This window comes from Lucilia cuprina, chromosome 2 (assembly GCF_022045245.1).
Source record: "Lucilia cuprina isolate Lc7/37 chromosome 2, ASM2204524v1, whole genome shotgun sequence".
Taxonomy (NCBI): domain Eukaryota; kingdom Metazoa; phylum Arthropoda; class Insecta; order Diptera; family Calliphoridae; genus Lucilia; species Lucilia cuprina.
Genome location: NC_060950.1, coordinates 39,993,920 through 40,016,808, shown reverse-complemented (window position 1 = coordinate 40,016,808; position 22,889 = coordinate 39,993,920). Strand labels below are relative to the sequence as shown.

The following is a 22,889-nucleotide window of genomic DNA, read 5'->3' as shown; positions in this document are numbered from 1 at the left end:
TTCCTAGTACTAATAACCATGTACATATTTGCTTCTAAAGATTTGTTGAATCAGACTTCTTAATTACTTTCATTATATTTAAGTTTAGTTTGAATCGATTTATTAATCCACTCCAGTGTCGATAGCTTCGTCACCGTGACTTCGGTCGTTAGTTTCGTCACCTCAACTTCGGTCGACTTCTGTCGATAGTTTCGTCTCTTCACAGCAACTTTAGTTGTTGGTTTAGATCCTGCGACTTCGGTAGATAGCTAACGACACTACGATTTTGTTGTGTTCGTCATTTCAACTGTTTATTGGTTTCAGTACCGCAACTTCGGTTACTTGTGTAGACACTACGACTTTGGTCAATAGTTTAGACACAGCGACTTCGGTCGATAGTTTCATCACTTTAACTTCGGTTGCTGGTTTCGGCACCGCATCTTCGGTTGCTTGTTTAGACACTACGGCTCCGATCGATAGTTGAAACATTGCTACTTTGGTCGTTAGTTTATAAAATTAATTAAAATATATAAGTTAAGAAATTGTATACACCGATCCAGTATCCACTACCTGAATACCTGACCCAACCCATCGAATTCATTCTCCTAAAGTAATCCCGAATATGAACGCTGCCATAATTTCCTGAATTTACATATTGTATAACTGAATTTACTATTACCGAATACAGAATATAAAATTGTTATAAATAGTATTATTATGTTTTCTTTATCTTAAGGTTTAAACACCCTGAACTACCTCAACTGATGACAAAATCACGTTACAAAGTAATGATGAGACAAAATTGGTGGTTTACTCTTTAATGAACAACTCAAAATTATTTGTCAAATAAAAAAGTTTCTTCCTTTTTTACAAATTATTCAATTTGATTTTTTGGTTCAGGGATTTCTCTGTTCTCGATTAAAAAAAAAATAGAATTTGTAGGTTAAATATTTTTTTAAATTAACTGTTTTAAAATTTTGACATCTATTATTAAATGTAGAAAAATATTATTTTTTTTCTTTTCAAAGAAAAAACGCGGATACATGCAGTTTTAATTTGAATATTTCTAACATTTTTTCAATAACAATTCAAGGTATAAAAAGTTATTCCACAAGCAATCCGTTAGAACTTTGTTTTTTACATGTTTATTTAAGGGGGTTTTACATTACAATACTTTGTATTAATATCAGAGTTTCATTGTCTTTAATACAAAATAAAATTTGTTGTCAAAATGTATTGAAGAATTTTCATTCATGTATTATGAAAGCTGTTTTTTGGGTTTATTTTTAATTTCAAATGGATTATGAAGAAAATTATGGTGAAAAATAAAAGAAACTCAATTTACAAATTAAAATCCAAAAGAAAACTACAAATAAATTGTGTATTTTGTAAAGAAATAGATTTTAAAAATTTTCTAAAAGCCTTATAAATTTCAAACTACAAAATGTTTTAGTTTTTTAGACAAATACAAAATCAGATAATGTAAAGTACTTTTTATTACCTAATATAATTATAACATGACCTCTTTTAATAAGACTTAAAATAAGTTCATAAATAAAGATCAAAATCTATACGATTGCTCGTATAAAAATTAGATTGTTCTCCCACTTTTCTAACATAAACTCCATTTTTTAAATATCCATCATTCGACCATTTAAGCATTTGTTTTGTATTAAAGGGTCCCTGTAGGGTGGTATCGTTTTCATTCCACTTGAATTCCCAAAGAAGCTCTTTCGGTTTTGAATCTGTGACATTCTTTTCCTCACTATCGTTCTTAAAATTTTGCTTTTTTAACTGCTCCTCCTCGTTTTTGTTGAAGTCATCGGAATACATATCAAAACTAGACTCTGTTAGAAAGCCGCCATCTTTGCTTGTGCTCGGAATACAATTCACTTTTTCTTTTATAGATTCATAAGTAGCTTGATATATATCCATATTACCAGTTTTTGTTAGAATTTCGTTGGCCAACGCTGTCAGTTTTGTTATTTTGTCTCCATTTTCATCTGTGATACCTTGCTTCTTTAACCGCAATCTTTGTACAGAACTCAACTTTACTCTATTTTTGTCAAGACGTTTTAGAGCACAGGCAACTGTTTCACCTTCCATCATATAGGAAAGTAATTGTTTATATAGCAATTCTTCATTATAAACATTCATAGATTTCTCATCAACAGCATCATCACCCTTTTTCGATGTTTCCTTTTCATTTTGAATCTAAAACAATACATCATTTTAGGAATTTCATTAACATAATACTAGATATTAAAGTATGTAATATATAAAAAGTATGAAAAAAGTAAAAACTAAAAAGTGTGGAAAAAGATGTAGTATTTTCATCACAACTAGTAACCCGAAATCATTGGAAGGATGTTGTTCACTTTGGCAACTTTTAACTATTTCTACTATAATTTTAAGAAACAGTAAAAATCCGCTATTTTAATGTCAATGACACGCTTATGTAAATTTCATTGGTTTTTCACCATACTTTTATGTATTTAGAATTATTCGTACTGCGAATTCCTTTCAAAATTTGTTTGTTCAAATTGGAAAAAGTAAGAAAAAGGAACAAAAATAATATTTTTGTGAATCTCCCCGATTTTGAGATAATTTTAACAGCTTTAAAATTTATTCGAACATTATTTCGAAATTAGAAAATGTATTGGCCTCGAAAAGAACTAAAATTTTTATTTTTGTGAATATCCCCAATTTTTAGATAATTTTAACAGCTTCGAACAGTACTTCGAAATTTCGAAGTTAATTTTAAATATTCCAACATAGCATCATAGTGTCATCAAGTGTATTCCAGACTGCCAAATTTCAGAAAATTCGGGCTATCGGAATTGGTCTTTAAACAATTTTCCCCAATTATTTATTATTTTTTGCTGAGATATATATGAAGGGTAACTCAATCACAAGAAATTTGTTCTTAAACTGATAACTTCTACTATAATTTGAAGAAATAGTAAAAATCCGCTATTTGAATGTCAATGACACGCTTATATAAATTTCATTGGTTTTTCACCAACATTTTATGTATTTAGAATATATTATTTGTAGTGTATCTATGTCCTCACTTTTAACTGGGGTTTCATCGTTTGTGAAGAATGACTTGCGTTATTTTTTTGCTGAGATATATACGAAAAGTAAACTCAATCACAAAAATTGTTCTTAAAATAAAACTCTGATATGATAATTGTGTTTTGTTGCTAACTTTCAAAGGCAATTTCAGTTTTAACTTGTAAAAAATGCTACCAATTCAGAAATAAAAATACAAATATGGTTGTGTAAATGTCAAATAATAAAAAGTTATTTTAAAATAAAATTTAAATTACAAAATATTAAAAAATAAATAAATTTTTTCAAGAAATTGCAAATAATATCAAGATTTAGTCGATTTCAGGTAATGTTCGTTTTGTTGCTAACTTTGAGCGTTAACATTCAATGATAGCAACAAAACACAACAATTATTGTAAATAAGGAAAATTATTACACTACTATCTGAATGAATTTTTGAATTATTAATGATACGGAATTGCTTGAGTTTAAGAAGCCATTTAGAATGAGTTGCATTTGCGACAAAAACGTCATGAAAATTACATTACTTTGCACTACTGCCAATTTTTTTTTTGCTGGGTATATGTAACTATTTTTGTTATTACGTGTGGCCAGGAAAAGCAAAACTGCAAAACAAGCAAAACTCCCGAGTCGTATTTAAAAAAATTAAAATTTGTTCAAAAAATGTTTTAGCACATATTTACTTATAAATTTCAAAATTGCATTAACTAAAAGTTCTAGAAAAAAATGGATAACAAAATAAAAGATTAATTAAATTATTTTTAATATAACTAGAATTGAAGAATCATAGTTTTAAAACTACTTTATTTTTGTAAATACACAATACAGCTTGTTTAAGTACAAATCGACTATTTGCGGTATTAAGTGTAGTCTAAGTGTAAATCCTAATGATTTACTATTTTTAGTTTACATATTTGAGGGAAGACTATTATTAATTCAACGAATAAACCGGCAAATGTATTTAAATTTTGTTAGCTTTAAAAAGTAGTTGTTTACACTTGTCATTTAGAAGCCTTATAGAGCACTTCTTGTTATGCATTCCATCATAAGGTTAGTTATCAAATAAAGGAAGACAATTCCACTCATAATTGGGATCCAATTATCGTTTTTATTTGTATACAAAGACGACAGTGACACTATGGGGACAAAGTGTTAAGGATAAAACTGCCTTATCTTTATAAAAAGATTTGGACATATTTATTTTTGACCAAAAGAATTCAAACGTTAGATTGCATACGCGATTTTATGAGTTTCGATACTGATAAGTTAAACATTGAACATGTTTCGAATACATGTAATGAAAATGCTTATGTTTTATGCAAAAACTGGGTCATTTACTTCATATTTGTCGTCAGTTTGATAGAATGTCTGTTCCTGAGAGATTTAGAACTGTTAAAAAAAATTTCATTGCTGCATAAATTGGCTAGCGACACCATACTTCAATGCATAGGAATTCTTTAGTTTTTCAAAACTATAGCAATGCACTTCCTGCGTCATTAGATGAAAATTCTTCTTTGGTTTTACGACCATACAATCCCATTTCTAATAACCAACGACCTACTAACATATCAACTGCATTGGTAGAAAGACCGACTACGTCAGGTACTAAACTTGGACGACAAATATTTCACACTAGACAAAACCATTCTAGTCCTTTGGGTATTGTGACATCACTATGACACTTCTAGTGTGATTTTACGACCTTATAATTCAACAGATGCAATGCCTACTACGACACACAGTGGTATAGGAAAAAAAAGAGGGAAATAATTCGGTAAGTTCTAAACGGTTAATCCGATTTTAATGAAATTTGGTATGCACAAAGAGGGGGTGCTGTCGAGTTTAGGTTTGGAATTTGGACCTTATAGGCCAACCAGAAGCCGGCGGGGGTCCTCAAATTAGGACACATCGGCTATGTTAAATTTTTAAAACGATTCTATTTCTTCAATTGAGTTCCGATTTAAAAAAATTTCGTATATAGAATCTCCTCATCGAGCACTATAAAAAATGTAAATTATCTCTTATAGTTTAGGAGATATTCGCATTTGAAAATTAAAATTTTAAAATTTTTACCGTCCTTACTTTAGTTTTTTGATAATAGCGGGTTCAAATATTCGCCATTTTTCTTTTATTCGCAGTGAAAGAATTAGAAATATGTGTTTACTAATAAATTTACAAAAGGTTCCATTTAAAATACACAACAAATAATAAAAAGGCTAATTTTGCCAAATATTAAATAAAAATGCGTTTTTCTCGAAATCCGCTTAATTCAAATTGCAGGTACAGGCAAACTATAAGATGTATTGACCTAATTTTTTACTGTTTTATTCCCTAATCTGTTGTCTATAAATCCCTATGAGTTCTCCCAAAAATATTGAAATTTGTTTAACAAAGTATCAAAAAAAACTGAAATTTGAATTTTGAAACGACCGTTAAAAATATCAAAATTTTTCGATCATAGCTGAGAACAGGTTTACGTTATTCTATAAGGACAAAAACTCATATTCAAGTAACAACAGATGTATTTTAAGTAATACCATTGTTCTATTAGAATATTTTCAAAAATTTGTTTATTTTTTATCACATTTCGCTAATGAACGCATACTGGAAATTCTTGGTGGTGAAAATGTTGAGCTGGCCGTGGAAAAATGGGACGTATTTTACAGGAAAGAATAACCTGAGGGAACTTTATTTGTAATAAGTATCGACCAGAAATCTATGGCTTGCCGATAATAAAGGTAGGTCTTACTTCGCCTCTAAAGCTGTCATATTCAAAATTGGGAAGGTGCCGATTGGAAGGGCTGTTACAACAAGCCTCGAAAAGGACACTAAAATACCTAAGACCACATCATCAGTAGATACTACGTTAAGGAGTCAAATTCTAAAAGCGGGGAGGTTACCACTAACTCGCCAAAAGAAGGTAATGCTAACCTTTCAAAATTGGCGAAGCGCCAATTGAAAGGGCTGTCAAAACCTCCGATAAGGACACTAAAACACCTAAGATAATACCCAAAGCGTTATTGCCAAGTACTGGTAATTTTGAGGAGTCAAATCCTAAAATCCTTCAATGGCGAAGAGGACATAGACGCCAAAGTAAAAATGCTCACAAGTGCCTTGGTTAAATCGTTCGAGGACAGCTGCCCTCTGCGAGAGCGGAGATCTGCCCAGGAGAAACCCTAGGAAACCAGGTAGATCCGGAACCTTGGTAAGACTCTTCGCAAACGATTTAACCGAGCACGGCGTAAAAAGACCGCAGTATACTGGGATGAGTATCGTAGTAAACTTGGTGAATACAAGAAAGTTGTTCGTAAAGCCAAACGACACTCCTGGAAACTTTTCTGAGAACAGGTAGACAGCGTAAATGACGTATCGAAGATAACAAATTTCTATCCAAAACTCATGTTCAACCGGAATCTATGGTCTATCTATGGGCAGGAGGCTGGAGGATATGGATGAGTTAATGAAACTCTTAATGGACACTTATTTCCCATCCGGTATATCGAATAACATAGATGAACCGATATTGGAGGTGAGGCTAACACGGAAATTGTAATTACATCTAATATGATTAAAGGGGCAATCAATGGCAGGATGCAAAGGTAATATTTATACCTAAGCCAGGGAAACCTAGCTATGCGACACCTAAGTCTTATCGACCACACGTCTTACGTCCTTCCTATTTAAAACCTTGGAACGGATAGTCGATAGTATGGTTAAAAACAGTATACCCGACAAAGGCGGGACGACCGCCTTCAACGAACTTTTCCACTACATAGGTGCATCCTTCGATAGCAAACTTTATACACTGGCAGTATGCATTGACATCGAAGGCGCCTTTAATAACGTGCACACTAATACTTTTATCCATTCTCTACAGTTTTCTGTTGACCGGGTGCCCTGTAACTGGATCAACTAGATGCTAAGGAATAGATGGATAAGCTGAGAGATGTACGATATAACTATCAGGAAAAAGCTATTTCGCGGTATACCACAGGGTGGCATTTTGTCACCTTTACTATGGGTTACCACGATTATTAGCCTCCTAAGGACCCTAACCGAGAAAGGACTTAGACCTGTCTGCTATGCAGACGATGTAGTAGTACTTTTACGTATACCGAAACTTGCTTCCAGTGACAGACAATGTGTACTTAGGTGTAATCCTTGACCGAAAATTAAAATGGAATGACCACATAGAGGATAGGATCATCAAAGCACTTCAGTGCTGGGCGATATGTAGAAGAACTATAGGCATGAAATGGGGTCTTAGTTCTACTATGACAAAATGGATTTTTAAAAGTGTAATTATACCAATTCTATCTTATGCTTCAATAATCTGGTGGACTGCTTTAAACAAAAGTGGAATATCAAACACAGGCTTCGCTTAATAAAGATTTCTGAAATATTTGGCCTACGGCCACACTCAAGGATTTTGTTTATTTTATGTCTTAACACCGGCTTTGTTCAATAAAGTTTTCCTAAAAAGCGCACAGATTTTCTCCTATATGGTATGTTCAAGACCGGCTTCGTTTAATAAAGATTTTATAAATAGATGACCTACGGCTGGACACAAGGATTTTCTCCTCGATAGTATATTTATTTATTTTTTTCTGATCTATAGTAATACAAAACCATTTAGGCCAAAAAACATATTACAAAGTATCAAATATTATTATTTAAAATTACTTATAATATCACAATCATTTAAAGGCTTCCCAGCCATTTATTATCGAATTTTATTAAATCTAATTGCAATCGTCTGGATATGGTAAGATATAGCATCAATATAATGGAAATTAATGAAAAGATCTCAGAAGCTTGAGGCGAAATACGTTATTGCCGTGTCAAGACCTTGCAACTCTTACAACGAAATACGTTTCAAATAGAGAGTATGTAATTTTACGTATTAGTATTTATTTGTTTCTAGTAGATCAAGAAAAATAAAGATTTTGTACAAATTATTTGGTATGCTACTTTTAATAATACGATAGAAGAAAACTGAGTTAGGAAAACTTACAAACTGGTTAAAGTAGCAACCCAAAAAACTCTAAACAAATTCAGAGACATGTTCATGACGTTGCACATTGAAGACAAACCTGACAGTAGAATTTACAGTCCGCTCTAATATTTTCAAATTACTAGAAGCCGAACCAGAAAAAGCTTAAAAGCCATACAAAATATGAGGCATCACTAATGAGTGCGCTAACCTCCTCTTGATTTCAACGGACTGAAAAATTCTCATCGAATAAATTCTACGTAGAATGCAAGCAATTCTTCGCTATGGTTGATCAAAATTAGCTTCAAAATTTAAATGATTGTCAATTATGACTCCAAGACAATATTGACAAATAAACTCGATACAAGAATAGCAGATAGACACATTCAAATTGGGTAATTGGATTCCAGATGGACCAAACAACATGGCTATATTAACAGAGAGTCCTCGCTTAACCATTCAGTAACTTTACTGGGACTAAAATTAATATTGGACTCTAAAACATCAGGAAAAAATGGTCAGTAGAAAAGAGCAGAAAAATGTCATCTGCAAACAGAAACTAGAACCAATAGCTTCAGGCTGATCATTAACATAAAATAAGAACTACAACGGGCACAAAACCGACCCCTGCAGAATACCAGATTTAAGTTGTAACACACCGGATTATTTTTCAAAAATATTAATATAATATATGACATAATATGTCTACATGCAGATCTAGAAAAGTTAAATTTGTTCCTTAGTACAGTTATCATGGTAGAAAAACATATTGAAATAATTAAAAGCCTTCGTTAAATCTAAGGATACTTAGGTACACGCACAATTTGTTATCATTCACAAAATGTCTAATACTATCAGTAAGGCTCTTTAAAAGTGACGTGAAGCATATTGGGATACAGAAATTTTGTTCCCAATGAAGAGCAACTAGCAACTTTCCAAACAGAAGGGAAGATAGAAGTAGTTAATACAGTGTTAATTAGATGTAATATAACATTGAAAATGTAAAGATAAACAAGTTTCAATAATTGTATAGTATCAATAGTATCAACTCCGACAGACTTTGATTTAACCTTATCAAGGGCTTTCAAAACATCTAACTCGTTCACGCAATAAAAAAAACAACCAACGAATCATTAAACACATCAAAAGCAACTATAGCGCTATCATTAGTACCTTCACCACTAACAAAATACTCGTTAACGTTATCAACATTTCTATCAAATACCATTCCACATGCTAAAAGAATCCGATTTAGCAAACATGTTTGTAAAATATCTCCTTTTGTCCCTTTTAATTTAAATTAGATTTAATCAGATTGCTTTATTCCGCAATCTGCAAAACAAAGTCTATTTAAGTCGAGTCGGATCATTCTGATAATTCCTAAAGGAAAAATCACGAAGGGATAGAGCAGACACAACAGCTCTGGTTTTCATCCAAACGTTCTCATTAGCTATGATTTTAAAACGCCTAATCGGCACAAACGAATAACAAATTTGAGTCAGGGAAGAAAAAATGTCAAACTTTTATTAACATTGGGCTCATAAAAAATTTCCGAGAAATCAAAAACCGATAAGAAGTTAAACAGTCGATGCCAATCCAATCTATTAATATCACGATATTCAAGAAATGAATCATTAGCTATTACATTTAATCTAAATGAATCAAAAACAAGAGCCTGATGAGAAATGGAAGGACATTGAATCTGCCAAGAACCTGCACGTCATAAAGAGACGGAACAGAGTTTTGACAAAGAGACAAGTTAGTTCTAATACAAAATGAGCGCACCACGTTCGACTTCACAGTATTAAATAGTTAAAATCGCCAACAATAAAAATGTTGGAAGAATTAAGAAGCATTATACTGCAGCAGTCGAAACAAGCCATTTAAGTTGACCTCTATATTGACATAATTTATTTTTAAGATGCTGTATCTGAGCATCAACAGAAAGTGTACAGCTATTTTATTTGCATAAAAAATTTTTGTATAATTTTTGATAAACCCGTAAATGGTCAAACATTTTTTTGTGTTGTTTTGCTAATTAATAAAATATATCTTAAAAAGTAATTATAAGTGTTTTGACTCACTTTTGTAAAACTTATCCGGTTTTGTTGACTATTTTTTTTGTTTTCTTAATAGGCTTCTATGTAAAGTGTTTATAAGAGTGGTCTTTGAATTAAACTCATACCCACTAGATTCTTTGGTGTAACTGTTATATTTTTCGATAATTCCACAACAATTTTCAGAGAATTAGGATTCGACACTCACAATTTTGCCGTTCGTTAGGGTTAGTAAGCCATTTTAGTAGTCCTGCTTAACGAGAATTTTCAACCGTATGTGTCACAATTTTTCCATAGTTTTTAATTGTTCACTGACTATTTATAACAATTAGTCATATTTCGCGCAAATATTGATTTTTTTATTTAAATTGGAATCGATATTTCACGGTAGGGGGAGTCTATCTATAAATTATTTAAATTTTTTTATATATGAACTTATTTTTAACAAAATCAGAATAAATCTTGTCCAAGTACCATATTTCGAAGAAATTTAAGCATTTCCCCGATACATTCAAAGAACGAATGTGCAATGACACCTAAAATCAGCAGAAAACATTAATAATATAAGCCTATATTTCACTTTGGGTAGCTGTTTGTAACTGTAATAAAACATTTTAATTTTAAAAAATAAATGTACTCTAACAAAAACTTTTGTATAACTGAAATTGGTGAGCACGCTCACAGTACGTACTATCATGTACCACCTGACCAAGATTGTCAGTCATTATAGAAGTAAAAGATAACATCAGCGGAGAGCCAAAAAATTGGATATAAAAAACTTACAATTGTAATAATATAATTCATAAAAACTAAATATTTATACAATATAACCATTATTTTAAACGAATAAATATTTTATTAACTTTTGTTTTCTAACTAAATAGTCTGTGTAATTATTTCACGTTTTAGCATTTGTAAATTAGATCCGGCAGTTAAAATTGACTGGAGCTAAGATAGAAGATTCAGATTGAATTTAAATCTTGTAAAAGAGCGGTTGATGTCGGAAGAGGCAAAAGCTTGCTGATCGTAATAGTGAAACCGCAGAAGATAAAATGGCATTCTCAAGTAAGAAATCTCATAATAAGAAAAAATTTAAACGAAAATGCTACAAGTGCAATAAATTTGGACATCAAGCAAAAGATTGCTGGTAAGGTGAAGCAAATGTGGCTAAAACATAAGCTTTATCTTTTATGATTAAAAGAAATGTTGGTGAACAAGAGTGTGGTAACAAACAAATTCATTTTCAATTAAACTTAGGCGCTAGTGACAAGTCCTATTTTTCTGCTATCAGAAAACTTGAAGACCCTGTTGAAATACGCGTTGCTAAAAACAATGAATCAATTTATGCAAATCACATTGGAGAAATAAATGGAATTACCAATGCAGGCATTAAAATTATTATAAAAGATGTCTTGTATACTCCTGATTTACGCGATGATTTGATATCAGTTCGAAAACTTTGAAACTCCGGAATTTAAGTAAATTTTCAAAATAATAAAGCAGTAATATCAAAAGGTATTTTTGACTCTTTTATCAAAATGGGCCCTTTTTATTTATTTTTTTAATTTTTTTAAGAAAGCTTAAGTCTTTTCCTAAGCGACCTATATGGTCGCTTAGTGGGATGCGAGTGGGATATCTATCAAAAAAATATTTTGTAACTCAAGATTTAAAATTTTGAATTTTTTTGCAAAATCAAAAACTTTGTTGACTTTTTTTTAAAAAATGGACTCATTTTTTAATTGTTTTTTTTTTTTTTTGCTCAGAAGAAAGCATATGTGTTTTCCTTTAACACCCTTTTTGTCGCTTAGTGAGATGCGAGTGGGATATCTATAAAAAAAAGTTTTGTAACTCAAGACATACAATTTTTTACTTTTTTTTGAAAAATCAAAAAAATTTTTGACTTTTTTTCCTTTTTTTTATTATTTTTTATTAATTTTTTTCTCAAAAGAAAGCTTAGGTCTTTTCCTTTAAAACCTTTTTGGTCGCTTAGTGGGATATCTATCAAAATAAATGTTTTGTAACTCAACCCAAATGTTTTTAAATTTATTTTTTCATATTTGTATGTAAGTGTTTCTAAAACCTTAAAAATGAAAACCACAACAACTGACCGATAATAGCCATATGAGGCCGACCGCTATTAATTTTCCACCCCCAAAATTTGTCTGAGTTTTGTATCTTGCGGCTTTTTAGTCAATCCTAGAGGTAGTTTTAAGCGCACGTGATTTTTATTGTTAAAATATCAGGTGCCCCAGAAACAAATTTTTGGAATCAAGTGGAAATATTTTATGGCCCTTCTCCGACGTACCAGTTTATTTATTATTTAATGACATTTGACTTTGGAGAGGTAGAAGTTGACAGGTAGGTTATTTATATGGTGGTTTATTTTTATTATTTGTAACATTTGGTTAAACTAGGTACTTTAGTATGTAAGCTCTTCTTGACCCTAATAAAAGATTTTAGACTCATTCATTAAAACGTACTACCTATATGATCTTAAAAAACTATTTATTGTCATTCTGAAGACATACAGAAATCAGTTTTTTAGAAACAGCGTTAAAGTTAAGACGTGCGTTATTTACATAAATACTTACAAAATTCAAAATGTCTACAACTTCTAAAAAGGCTAAGGTTGAAAATGAAATTTATTCGTCTTTTTGTTTTAATCCCTTTAACAAAATGAAGCACAGATCATCAGATATGCGAAATATTTCCGACGGCTTGTTAAAAAAAATTCCCTACGCTGTCAAAACGATTGAAAATTTGTGGATCATGCAGGAGAGAGCTCGGAAAGTTGAACGAATTACCGAATTTGAATAGTAATAAGCCTTGCGTTGAAGTTATTCCAGATGAAGACAAAAGTAATTCCGAGAATGAAGACATAACTGTTGATGATGATGGTTATTCTAACTTTTCAAATTCAACGAATGAGTGTCGAAACCAATACCACAAGGATGCAGTAGAAGTTCTTGAACAAATAAAAGAGAAATACAAAACGTCTAAGAGAGTTTGGAACGTCTCAACGAAAAGCAAGAATTGCTAAACAATTGGTTGTCGAGAATGGAATTCTCACACTCCCAAACAAAAAGAAGGGAAAAACTTTGGAGTGCATCGGAAAGGCTAATGTGTCTAGTTTTTCTGCGTAAGTTTAATTTTTAAGGTTTACACACAAATATGATCAAAATAGTGCAAATTTAAAAACCTTTGTCTTGAGTTACAAAACATTTACTTTGATAGATATCCCACTAAGTGACCAAAGGTTTTAAAGGAAAAGAGCTAAGCTTTCTAATAAAAAAAGAGTCCATTTTGGAAAAAAAAGTCAAAAAGGTTTTTGATTTTAAAAAAAAGTAAAAAAATGTATGTCTTGAGTTACAAAACATTTTTTTATAGATATTCCACTCGCATCCCACTAAGCGACAAAAAGGGTGTTAAAGGAAAACACATAAGCTTTCTTCTGAGCAAAAATAAAAAATAGGTTCATTTAAAAAAAAAGTCAACAAAGTTTTTGATTTTGCAAAAATTTTCAAAAATTTTAAATCTTGAGTTACAAAATATTTTTTTTGATAGATATCCCACTCGCATCCCACTAAGCGACCATATAGGTCGCTTAGGAAAAGACCTAAGCTTTCTTAAAAAAAATAAAAAGGGCCCATTTTGAAAAAAAGTCAAAAATATTTTTGATTTAAAAAAAAATCAAAAATATTTTGGACACATTTTGCTAAGAGCAATAGGTAATAAGTTATATGGATAAAAAAACACCTGTTTGGCCAAAATGTCAAATTTTGACCTCCTATAACTCAGAGAGTTCTTGAGCGATCTTGTTGAAAAATGGTGTCCGAATTACTATCCAATAGAACTAACATTGGTGCAAATTCCATCGCGATCGGAAGACATCGATTTCAAAAGTTCGTTCACTTGACGTGAAATGCCCCATATACATTTTAACAAAAAGATAAATTCTTTCAATTATAAAAAAAATATTTTTAGACTTATATTGCATGCAAGTAGTTAAATTATCTAATAAGTTAAAAATAGAACAAATTAAATATAAAATTAGTACTTAAAGATTTCATTAAGATACTTATTGAATTAAATTACTAACTTATTAAAAATATAAATAATATATATAAAAATGATTATTTTTATTAACGTAATTAATCTATTGTCGTTTATACATAAATATAATAAAACCAATCAAATATAAAAAGATTGTTATCCAAATAATTTATAATATTATTTTCATAAATTTTTCGAATTACTGTCCTTTTTAATGAAATGTAAATTAAATTTCTATTAATTATTATGTTAAGATTTATACAAATTATTTCAAAATTATAATTTTTTTGTTTATGTTTAAAAATAATGTTAAAAATCAAAAAAACAATAAAATTATGTATATGTTTATGATTGAAATTTAAAATCCTAATCTTATTAATATGGAAAACTGAAAAGAAAACTGCAGGTAATGATGTGAATCTAAAAGCTTTTGGTAAACGAAGTAAAGGGACTTCTAGAACATGTTAAGAAAGTGACCAGGAGTCAAGGAGCAAGCAAACCATTTTTTTCAAAAAATATACTCCATGGTGGTCTATATGAATAACCAATGTTTATATGTACAGTGTCTCTCATAAGTATTCGAATTTAGGTATTCTATGGAAAGAAACCAAATTTAATAATATTTTTTGTGTGCAAAATAAATAAATACATTTGTTATATTATCTAGATAGTCCTTAGATTTCATATCACAATTTTTATAACTTGAAAAATTTACATTTAGTTAAATTAATTAAGCTTTTTTTAAAGGAAGTCCATAAAATTACCTCACAAAAGTATTCGAATTTTTCCTGTATTTCATATTTCATCATATTATACGAAACATAAAATTAGAATCAAATGGTTTTTTTTTTTGCCTAGAATTGTTTAAGGGGTTACTGTCAACCGAAGGGATATATTTTTGACCATTTGGGCCACAATTTTGGGGCGATTTTACCATCTTTATAAGTAATATCATTAAAATGGCGGATTTTGACCACATTTTCCTTTATTTTTCCCTTTTTAATATTGAGATTTATTAGACTCCTTGAGGTATCTAAAAGTAATATATTTTGTTGTAAGGATCTGTACTTAAACATTCCATGATGTATTTTTGGGATCGTTCTTCTGTTTCTAATTATCTGGGTCTTAAGCTCCTTTTCGTTCCACTACGATCGATATTCATGTATATATTAGCGCATTTATATTTTAAATTTCTCCGACATTGTAGTGGAATACAACTCCAAAACATACCTAGATTTAAGTTTTTACTACTTATAACTTTCACGCTTATGTTGCCCATAAAAATAATACTGTAAGTCAAAGATTTTGGGTTTATTTTTATCATCGTAATTAATATTTAACCAGATATTAATATTTTAGAGTTAGACCATAATGATATGGAAACATTGAGCTTTTCTTCGAGGCATGTTTTGGAGTTGTATACTTCTACAATATACTGAAAACATAAAATGTATAAAAGCTGATATCTAAAAAATACATACCAGACAACTTTCCTCGAAAATGTTGTACCCTAGTACAGGGGTCGGCAAACTATGGCTCGCGAGAGAAACGTGGCTCTTTTTATGTGGAGCTGTGGCTTGGAATGAGAAAAAAGCAACACAATTACCTTTTCGCTCATTTCATTTTAAATCCGTATTGAGCTATTTAGAATTGGTATTGGATCTCTAGAAATTCAGTTAATAAACTTAAAAAGTAAAACTTTGTACTATGGAAAATTGTCAAAGTTTAAAAGCAATTTGGAAATTTTACCTAACTCTAGCTAACTAACAAATGAAAATTTAGAGTCATTTTTGGAACTTAAAACAACATGTTGCGATCCAAACTTTCTAAAGCCATCACTCCCATTGAATTTGTTCCATGTACAAGTTAATATTGTAAGTAAATGTTTAATTCATTAAAATATTAATTGAAAAGTTCCCTATAAACAAATGGGGTATCATATCGGCGATAAGATGTATGTCATGATCATACTTTCCAAAATTTTAGTGTTTTTTTAATTAAAACATATTTTTAATAATGTGTGGATACAGTTAAATACTAAAAACTTGGTCTATTTGAAAATTTTAATCTTTTTTTTAAAGAATTTTATATTGTTTACACGCTTTCTATAAAAAGGTGCCAATAAATGTAATATTTATAAATATTACATTATTACATTATATATTACATATTATATATAACTGAGTTTTGTATCTTGCGGCTTTTTAGTCAATTATAGAGGTAGTTTTCAGCGCACGTGGTTTTTATTGTTAAAATATCAGGTGCCCCAGAAACAAATTTTTGGAATCAAGTGGAAATATTTTATGGCCCTTCTCCGACGTACCAGTTTATTTATTATTTAATGACATTTGACTTTGGAGAGGTAGAAGTTGACAGGTAGGTTATTTATATGGTGGTTTATTTTTATTATTATTTGTAACATTTGGTTAAACTAGGTACTTTAGTATGTAAGCCCTTCTTGACCCTAATAAAAGATTTTAGACTCATTCATTAAAACGTACTACCTATATGATCTTAAAAAACTATTTATTGTCATTCTGAAGACATACGGAAATCAGTTTTTTAGAAACAGCGTTAAAGTTAAGACGTGCTTTGTTTACATAAATACTTACAAAATTCAAAATGTCTACAACTTCTAAAAAGGCTAAGGTTGAAAATGAAATTTATTCGTCTTTTTGTTTTAATCCCTTTAACAAAATGAAGCACAGATCATCAGATATGCGAAATATTTCCGACGGCTTGTTAAAAAAAATTCCCTACGCTGTCAAAACGATTGAAAATTTGTGGATCATGCAGGAGAGAGCTCGGAAAGTTGAACGAATTACCGAATTTGAATAGTAATAAGCCTTGCGTTGAAGTTATTCCAGATGAAGACAAAAGTAATTCCGAGAATGAAGACATAACTGTTGATGATGATGGTTATTCTAACTTTTCAAATTCAACGAATGAGTGTCGAAACCAATACCATAAGGATGCAGTAGAAGTTCTTGAACAAATAAAAGAGAAATACAAAACGTCACAGAGAGTTTGGAACGTCTCAACGAAAAGCAAGAATTGCTAAACAATTGGTTGTCGAGAATGGAATTCTCACACTCCCAAACAAAAAGAAGGGAAAAACTTTGGAGTGCATCGGAAAGGCTAATGTGTCTAGTTTTTCTGCGTAAGTTTAATTTTTAAGGTTTACACACAAATATGATCAAAATAGTGCAAATTTAAAAACCTTTGTCTTGAGTTACAAAACATTTACTTTGATAGATATCCCACTAAGTGACCAAAGGTTTTAAAGGAAAAGAGCTAAGCTTTCTAATAAAAAAAGAGTCCATTTTGGAAAAAAAAAGTCAAAAAGGTTTTTGATTTTAAAAAAAAGTAAAAAATTGTATGTCTTGAGTTACAAAACATTTTTTATAGATATTCCACTCGCATCCCACTAAGCGACAAAAAGGGTGTTAAAGGAAAACACATAAGCTTTCTTCTGAGCAAAAATAAAAAATAGGTTCATTTAAAAAAAAAAGTCAACAAAGTTTTTGATTTTGCAAAAATTTTCAAAAATTTTAAATCTTGAGTTACAAAATATTTTTTTTGATAGATATCCCACTCGCATCCCACTAAGCGACCATATAGGTCGCTTAGGAAAAGACCTAAGCATTCTTAAAAAAAATAAAAAGGGCCCATTTTGAAAAAAAGTCAAAAATATTTTTGATTTAAAAAAAAAATCAAAAATATTTTATAAAATTTTTTTCGAAAGATTGCATAAATAGCTATCTAAACTATTTGGGACACATTTTGCTAAGAGCAATAGGTAATAAGTTATATGGATAAAAAAAACACCTGTTTGGCCAAAATGTCAAATTTTGACCTCCTATAACTCAGAGAGTTCTTGAGCGATCTTGTTGAAAAATGGTGTCCGAATTACTATCCAATAGAACTAACATTGGTGCAAATTCCATCGCGATCGGAAGACATCGATTTCAAAACATACATTTTAACAAAAAGATAAATTCTTTCAATTATAAAAAAAATATTTTTAGACTTATATTGCATGCAAGTAGTTAAATTATCTAATAAGTTAAAAATAGAACAAATTAAATATAAAATTAGTACTTAAAGATTTCATTATTAAAAATATAAATAAAATATATAAAAATGATTATTTTTATTAACGTAATTAATCTATTGTCGTTTATACATAAATATAATAAAACCAATCAAATATAAAAAGATTGTTATCCAAATAATTTATAATATTATTTTCATAAATTTTTCGAATTACTGTCCTTTTTAATGAAATGTAAATTAAATTTCTATTAATTATTATGTTAAGATTTATACAAATTATTTCAAAATTATAATTTTTTTGTTTATGTTTAAAAATAATGTTAAAAATCAAAAAAACAATAAAATTATGTATATGTTTATGATTGAAATTTAAAATCCTAATCTTATTAATATGGAAAACTGAAAAGAAAACTGCAGGTAATGATGTGAATCTAAAAGCTTTTGGTAAACGAAGTAAAGGGACTTCTAGAACATGTTAAGAAAGTGACCAGGAGTCAAGGAGCAAGCAAACCATTTTTTTCAAAAAATATACTCCATGGTGGTCTATATGAATAACCAATGTTTATATGTACAGTGTCTCTCATAAGTATTCGAATTTAGGTATTCTATGGAAAGAAACCAAATTTAATAATATTTTTTGTGTGCAAAATAAATAAATACATTTGTTATATTATCTAGATAGTCCTTAGATTTCATATCACAATTTTTATAACTTGAAAAATTTACATTTAGTTAAATTAATTAAGCTTTTTTTAAAGGAAGTCCATAAAATTACCTCACAAAAGTATTCGAATTTTTCCTGTATTTCATATTTCATCATATTATACGAAACATAAAATTAGAATCAAATGGTTTTTTTTTTTGCCTAGAATTGTTTAAGGGGTTACTGTCAACCGAAGGGATATATTTTTGACCATTTGGGCCACAATTTTGGGGCGATTTTACCATCTTTATAAGTAATATCATTAAAATGGCGGATTTTGACCACATTTTCCTTTATTTTTCCCTTTTTCCAGAGATAAATCCAAAATTTAATATTAAGATTTATTAGACTCCTTGAGGTATCTAAAAGTAATATATTTTGTTGTAAGGATCTGTACTTAAACGTTCCATGATGTATTTTTGGGATCGTTCTTCTGTTTCTAATTATCTGGGTCTTAAGCTCCTTTTCGTTCCACTACGATCGATATTCATGTATATATTAGCGCATTTATATTTTAAATTTCTCCGACATTGTAGTGGAATACAACTCCAAAACATACCTAGATTTAAGTTTTTACTACTTATAACTTTCACGCTTATGTTGCCCATAAAAATAATACTGTAAGTCAAAGATTTTGGGTTTATTTTTATCATCGTAATTAATATTTAACCAGATATTAATATTTTAGAGTTAGGCCATAATGATATGGAAACATTGAGCTTTTCTTCGAGGCATGTTTTGGAGTTGTATACTTCTACAATATACTGAAAACATAAAATGTATAAAAGCTGATATCTAAAAAAATACATACCAGACAACTTTCCTCGAAAATGTTGTACCCTAGTACAGGGGTCGGCAAACTATGGCTCGCGAGAGAAACGTGGCTCTTTTTATGTGGAGCTGTGGCTTGGAATGAGAAAAAAAGCAACACAATTACCTTTTCGCTCATTTCATTTTAAATCCGTATTGAGCTATTTAGAATTGGTATTGGATCTCTAGAAATTCAGTTAATAAACTTAAAAAGTAAAACTTTGTACTATGGAAAATTGTCAAAGTTTAAAAGCAATTTGGAAATTTTACCTAACTCTAGCTAACTAACAAATGAAAATTTAGAGTCATTTTTGGAACTTAAAACAACATGTTGTGATCCAAACTTTCTAAAGCCATCACTCCCATTGAATTTGTTCCATGTACAAGTTAATATTGTAAGTAAATGTTTAATTCATTAAAATATTAATTGAAAAGTTCCCTATAAACAAATGGGGTATCATATCGGCGATAAGATGTATGTCATGATCATACTTTCCAAAATTTTAGTGTTTTTTTAATTAAAACATATTTTTATTAATGTGTGGATACAGTTAAATACTAAAAACTTGGTCTATTTGAAAATTTTAATCTATTTTTTAAAGAATTTTATATTGTTTACACGCTTTCTATAAAATGGTGCCAATAAATGTAATATTTATAAATATTACATTATATATATTACATATTATATATATAACTTTAGTGGGGATGGTATATTAGGTTTGTGCTGATGTTTGTAACATACAAAAATATATGTCCTTCCATCGAAAAGGGCTTCTGAGCTCGTAATTATGTTCAATATACCAGTATATCGATAAAAAGCGGCACAACTAATCTTTTTACAAGCCTTGATGATCTTGTCAAATTTCAAAAGATTTGACCCTAGCTCCCATACAAAGTTCCCTTCAGAAAATTACTTGAATGTCCAAAATTAACGTATAAACACAAATTTCTCGGTGAAATTCAGCACAAATAAATATTATATAAATATAAATATATTCATATCGGGCTTGGTCCATATAAGCGTTGAGAGTAGTTTTTTGAACTAGACCTAATAATGTTCCGATCCTCTTCAAATTTGGTCGAGAGATTTTGTTTTTATAAAACTTGTTTGTGTCGAATTTCGTCGCCTGTCAAATTTGAAAGATAGATTTTGTTATTATAAGACTTGTTTATGTCGAATTTCGTCGCTATACTGCTACTGTTATGTCAATTATGAGCGCTAGAGTAATTTTCTGAAAGATTCCTTATATTGGGGTTGATCAATTCTGGTTTGATGTCCACAATACTTCACAGTATAATTTCTGTTTGCATAAAAAAAATTCTGCAAAATTTTTTCTCGATTGCTGCCACTATGACACTTATATTATGTATTATGGCAAATGCCTTTTAGCACTGCATGTGATATCACTGATGCCCAACTCTAATATAACAAATATTAAAAAACATGTGAAAATTCAAAAAGTATTTGCAGTCAAAAATGTATATAATTAAAACAAAATTGTTTTTGAAGTCAATTCATAAAGTATTTGTAATGTTTCAATAAATGAACATTTTGTGGCTTTTTTAAAACCCATGTTTTGTATACTGTAAATTTTGGCTCTTCCGATTCAAAAGTTGGCCGACCCCTGCCTAGTATTATAAAAATGGACTTAATTTCTAAAAAGTTAAATTAACTACAGAAGAATGATCAAATAAATATATATTGGAACTTTTAAATACGGATTCTTGAAACAAAAAATATTATTTTAGATACCCAAGGGGTCTATTAAGTCCCAATATCGAATTTTGGTTTTATCTCTGAAAAAAAGGAGAAAAAAATTACAAATATTGCCAAAAATCGACATTTTAATGATATTACATAAAAAGATTGTACTATCCCCCCAAAAAAACATTTGAAACCTAAGGACTGTCTAGATAACATAACAAATTTATTTATTTATTTATTTTGCACGCAAACAATTTATAAAATTTGGTTAATTTTTATAGTATACCTAAATTCGAATACTTATGAGAGACTCTGTATGTATGTTCATATGTACTTACCTTCACCCAGTCAATGTTATCAAGCCAATTATCTTTAATGTCATTTGATTTATTCCAATGATAATGCCCTTCTTTGTCAAAATGCCCTTCTTCTAATTCTTCACGCATATTAAATGGAGTTATTTTGACTTCATCCTGAACCTTTGAGACACCATCTTCTTCACCTTCAATGTCGCTATCTCCTAAGTTGTCTCTGCAAAACAAAAAAACTAAGTAAAATACTTTGTTTATATATAACTCAAAAATCGTTTTAACTTCTCATAATCATCGCTATCCTCTTCATCAGAATCCAATGTATGCTTTTTGTTGGTCACATTGAAATCTTGCAAGTTGTTGTCATCGTCTTCATCCAAGTTATATTTTCTTTTCGTGGACATGTTTTTAATTATAAATAACTTTATGTTTTGGTATAATAAACATATGTCACTTTTGACATTTGAAAAAGTCTAAAACAAGGCGAATTCAGATAAGGTGGTGGCAGCTCTGCAACAACAACATTTCCCATGTATTTTGTTTTTACTTTGGTTTTCCTAAATGTCAAAAACCATAAGTACGTCGAATTCATTTAATGAAAAATTTTAATAAAATGTTTATATTATACGTCATTTATCTAGTTAAAAAAATAATCAGCTGTTTAAGTGATGCTACTTTATTAATTTATTTTGGTAATAACCTAGAAAAAGGGACTTTTTGGGACTTTTTCGTTTTACGTACTTTTTGAATTTTCTATAATATTGAACTTAGAAAGATGTGTAGAACCCGGATTAGGCGAGAACCCTTAAAAGGGGAATTTATGGTACTTTTTCAGCTTGGTTTCACGAGGTAGATATTTGCTATTAAATAAGTATGAAAACATCCCAGCTATTCGTTTTGCTCTTTGTAGTGTTGATCGCGCATGTTCGTTAAATTTAAATAGTTTATTAAAAGTGGTTCCCAAATATTTTTTTTATTTTTTTTTTTTTTATTGTTTATTCTTTTATTTAACCGAGCCCTAATGGGCCATATATGTTTAAAAGTACAATACAATGTGCAAAAGTATTACAACTAATAAATTATATACATATGTACAGTTTATGTTTTTATAAATATAATAATTTAGTATTAATAAGGAACAATA

At 29.7% G+C, this 22,889-nt stretch overlaps 1 protein-coding gene across 1 annotated transcript; it reads right to left on the bottom strand.

Moving 5' to 3' along the window:
* Nucleotides 1–1,457: 1,457 nt before the first annotated feature.
* LOC111679002 (CD2 antigen cytoplasmic tail-binding protein 2 homolog) lies at nucleotides 1,458–22,155 on the bottom strand. The gene is made up of 3 exons (XM_023440483.2): nucleotides 22,028–22,155; nucleotides 21,773–21,965; nucleotides 1,458–2,193 (listed from the first exon to the last, which is right to left on the bottom strand). Exons 1-3 carry the CDS (start codon nucleotides 22,147–22,149, stop codon nucleotides 1,528–1,530), a joined length of 981 nt encoding a protein of 326 aa, XP_023296251.2. The 5' UTR covers nucleotides 22,150–22,155; the 3' UTR covers nucleotides 1,458–1,527.
* Between the last annotated feature and the right edge of the window lie 734 nt (nucleotides 22,156–22,889).

Coding starts and splice junctions, on each gene's coding strand:
- LOC111679002 (XM_023440483.2), bottom strand. CDS start 22,149: ATGTCCACGAAAAGAAAATATAACTTGGATGAAGACGATGACAACAAC. Junction 21,966..22,027: donor GATAGCGATGATTATGAGAA/GTTAAAACGATT, acceptor TTTGTTTTGCAG/AGACAACTTAGGAGATAGCG. Junction 2,194..21,772: donor ATAACATTGACTGGGTGAAG/GTAAGTACATAT, acceptor GTATTGTTTTAG/ATTCAAAATGAAAAGGAAAC.